The 3,091-nt window shown below is 45.4% G+C and overlaps 1 protein-coding gene across 1 annotated transcript in view; it reads left to right on the forward strand.

Annotated features, from left to right (window-relative positions):
* Window positions 1–3,091, forward strand: part of LOC118333396 (nuclear factor NF-kappa-B p105 subunit-like) — a gene marked incomplete at its 5' end in the record, with an annotated part of 12,954 nt that overhangs the window by 5,701 nt on the left and 4,162 nt on the right. Inside the window, 5 exon segments of the mRNA XM_035669002.1 lie at window positions 393–542; window positions 658–787; window positions 879–993; window positions 1,807–2,011; window positions 2,446–2,480. Of these exon segments, the coding sequence (XP_035524895.1) occupies window positions 393–542; window positions 658–787; window positions 879–993; window positions 1,807–2,011; window positions 2,446–2,480 (635 nt within the window).

The following is a 3,091-nucleotide window of genomic DNA, read 5'->3' on the forward strand; positions in this document are numbered from 1 at the left end:
GTGCTTGTGTGTGTGTGTGTGTTGCAGCGTTGGCTGTGTGCGCTAGTGTCTCCCCTCCCCTGCCTCTTGAAGTGGCTGAGCTGGGCTGTGCTGAGCTGTGCTGAGACGGGCTGGGCTGTGTCTCTACTGACTCCCCCAGCCTCAGGATCGTCTGTCTGCTGCCCGGAGAAAGTGGCGCTCGCTGGGTGGCAGTAGCAACAGCTGTGGAGGAGGGGGAGGAGGGGGAGGAGGTGGTTTCTCCACAGGATACTCAGCTGGTCTGGGAGGAGGAGGCATCAAACATGGTGAGAAATTACAACATTCAGTCTGTTGGGACAAAACAAATAGAAAAGGTCAGGAAAAGAGATGTTAGAGACGCTGTTATCACTCATTGTGTTATTGTTGTGTTGAAGCCTCTCAGAGCGACTCAGCAGCTGACAGCAGTGACGATAGCGATCCCGACGATGACTCGGGGTCAGGGGTCGTGCTGAGAGCTTCAGCCCAGCAGGGAGGTCTGGAGGTGGGGGAGAGGACTGAGGAGCGAGGGGTCAGTGTGGAGACAGGTACACATCAACTACTGCCGTCATAAAGCAAATAAAGGTCCAGTGTGTGTTCATAGGTGTGTTTTTGAGACGTTAATATAGTGTGTGTGTGTGTGTGTGTGTGTGTGTGTGGCAGATGAGCGGTTGGCTCAGGTGACCCGCAGACAGCTGGAGGCTCTCTTTGAGTACTCAGTCACAGGAGACTCAGCCTACCTGCTGGCTCCACAGCGCCCCCTGATGAACGCACAGGACGAGGACGGAGACACGTCAGTAAACTTTGAATGCGTCTGTGTGATCCGGTAACTTCAGGAAGAACTAAAATTAATGTATTTTCTATTTCCTGCCCTCTCCTCTCAGTGGGCTCCACCTGGCCATCCTCCACAGCCAGCAGGAGGCGCTCAAGAGTCTGACTCAGGTCGTCTCTGCTCTGCCTGGACAGGAAGTTCTCAACATGAGGAACCACCTCTACCAGGTACTGAATGACACTGACACATCTTCACTGTGTTCTGGTTTTGGCTGATTTAGAAAGACGGAAGGTTTTAGTTAACGAGTAAAGATGAGCAGGAGAGACTTTCCTGGTGTTTAACATTTGGAAATGTTTGTTTTGTGCCATTTGTGATTGTGAAATGACTTCACTTGGGTAAATAGTTCTGGGAGATACACAGATTATTGAGTTTTGGTTTGGAAGATAGGAGCTTGGTTAGTATCTGGTAGCTCACTTTTGTTGCAGTTTGGGTTTTTAGTAAATGGCCTAAATATTTTCCTCCGTTAGGTTTTAGACAGCAGGTTCTGTTGTGTTTTGTTTTTATAGTGTGGTGGTGAACGTGGGTAGAGCATGGCTCGGGAACACCTCAGTGGATTCTGGGAGGGTCGCTGGTTAACCAGTTGCTTTCCCACCCCACTGATTTAGAGTGTAAAAGTGTATACCTACACTGTTTGCGTTCTGTTTGGAGGTAGCTGGTTTGTAATATGAGACTCCTTCAGTGGAGCTACTGGATAAATGTACAAAGGACCAGTTATTGACGATTTTGAGGTGTCTGATAAAAAATTGAAAGAGAATATAAAAACGTTTCTTAAAAGCAAATTGGTGGAAAGTGAGATTTTGTCTGAAGATGTGAGTAAAGTTCTGAGGCAGTGACCTCTGAGGCGTTAACATTTGTTGTTGTTCATTAAACTGGAACATACAGTTGGAAGGGGAGGGGTCATCACAATGAGCAAAGACGATTAGCGAAATATTTAAGAGGCAGCTTCACAGTAAGTGTTTAACCTCCTCCATGTATCCCAGACTCCTTTGCACTTGGCCGTGATCACCCAGCAGAGGGAGGCGGTGGAAGCGCTGCTATTGGCCGGTGCTGACCCAACTCTGACAGATCGCCATGGCAACACAGCCCTGCACCTGGCGTCCCAGTTGGAAGGAGGAGCTGAGATGGTCCAGTTTCTACTGCGGCACAGAGAGCTGAGGGGACTGCTGGACTACACCAACACAGCAGGTACACACAAACACACACTGTAACACAACCAACAGCAGGTAACACCTGAACACACACTGTACACACACCAACACAGCAGGTACACACACTGTAACACACACTGTAACAAACACACTGAACACACACTCAACACAGCATGTACCACACACTGTAACACCACACTGTAACACACACCAACACAGCCAGGTACACACACTGTAACACCACCTGTAACAACACCCAACACAGCAGTACACACAACTGGTAACACACACTGTAACACCAACTGTAAACAACACACCAACACAGCTAGGTCCAACTGTACACACTGCAACAACACCTGTAACACACACTGTAAACACACCAACACAGCAGGTACACCACACTGTAACACACACCAACACTGGCTGGTAACACACCTGTATACACTTGAGCTGGTTTTCCATGGGTTACAGGTCTGTGTGCGACACATTCCCCCCGATATATTAGTGTTTGAATATGTTTTTTTTTACAAAAAGTTTTAAATTAAAATTACATCTAACTCCTTCTCCCCTCATTAAATACAGAACCATATATATATAGTATACTATTTGTATGTATATTATATACATACATATATATGAGTTTTTTTAATATATATATAATATAAACTTGTCATTTCAAAATGTAACTTCCAGGACACAAGATGTCGCTTCTTACTGAAAGTCCCCCATTTTTTTTTAAAGTTTTGCACTGGAGTTTCAAGTGTTAAAACATCACACTTCCAGTAATTGCATATTGGATACCATGATGGCTTCCAAACTGGTTGTGATGTAACAAATCATGTTCTGTCACATCTTAAACTTCGATTTCAAATGTGAACCAGAGAAACTTTCCACCTTCCCAGCAGATGAGCCAATGAATGTGAAAAATGGTACCCTAGTGTCAAACTATTCACCTCCATCATTCTGCCCAGCGGAGCTCAAACATCCATGTGAAGGAAACAATACGCAAACACAATTTTTGAGTGAAAGATCGAAAACTTAACATGTACTAAAATACAAACCAGAAAGTTTTCCATAATGGTCTGCTTTCCTTTAAACCTAAAAGAATTAAAAAGGA

Source organism: Morone saxatilis, unplaced genomic scaffold (assembly GCF_004916995.1).
Source record: "Morone saxatilis isolate NCDOM2014 unplaced genomic scaffold, NCSU_SB_2.0 Contig22, whole genome shotgun sequence".
NCBI classification, from domain to species: domain Eukaryota; kingdom Metazoa; phylum Chordata; class Actinopteri; family Moronidae; genus Morone; species Morone saxatilis.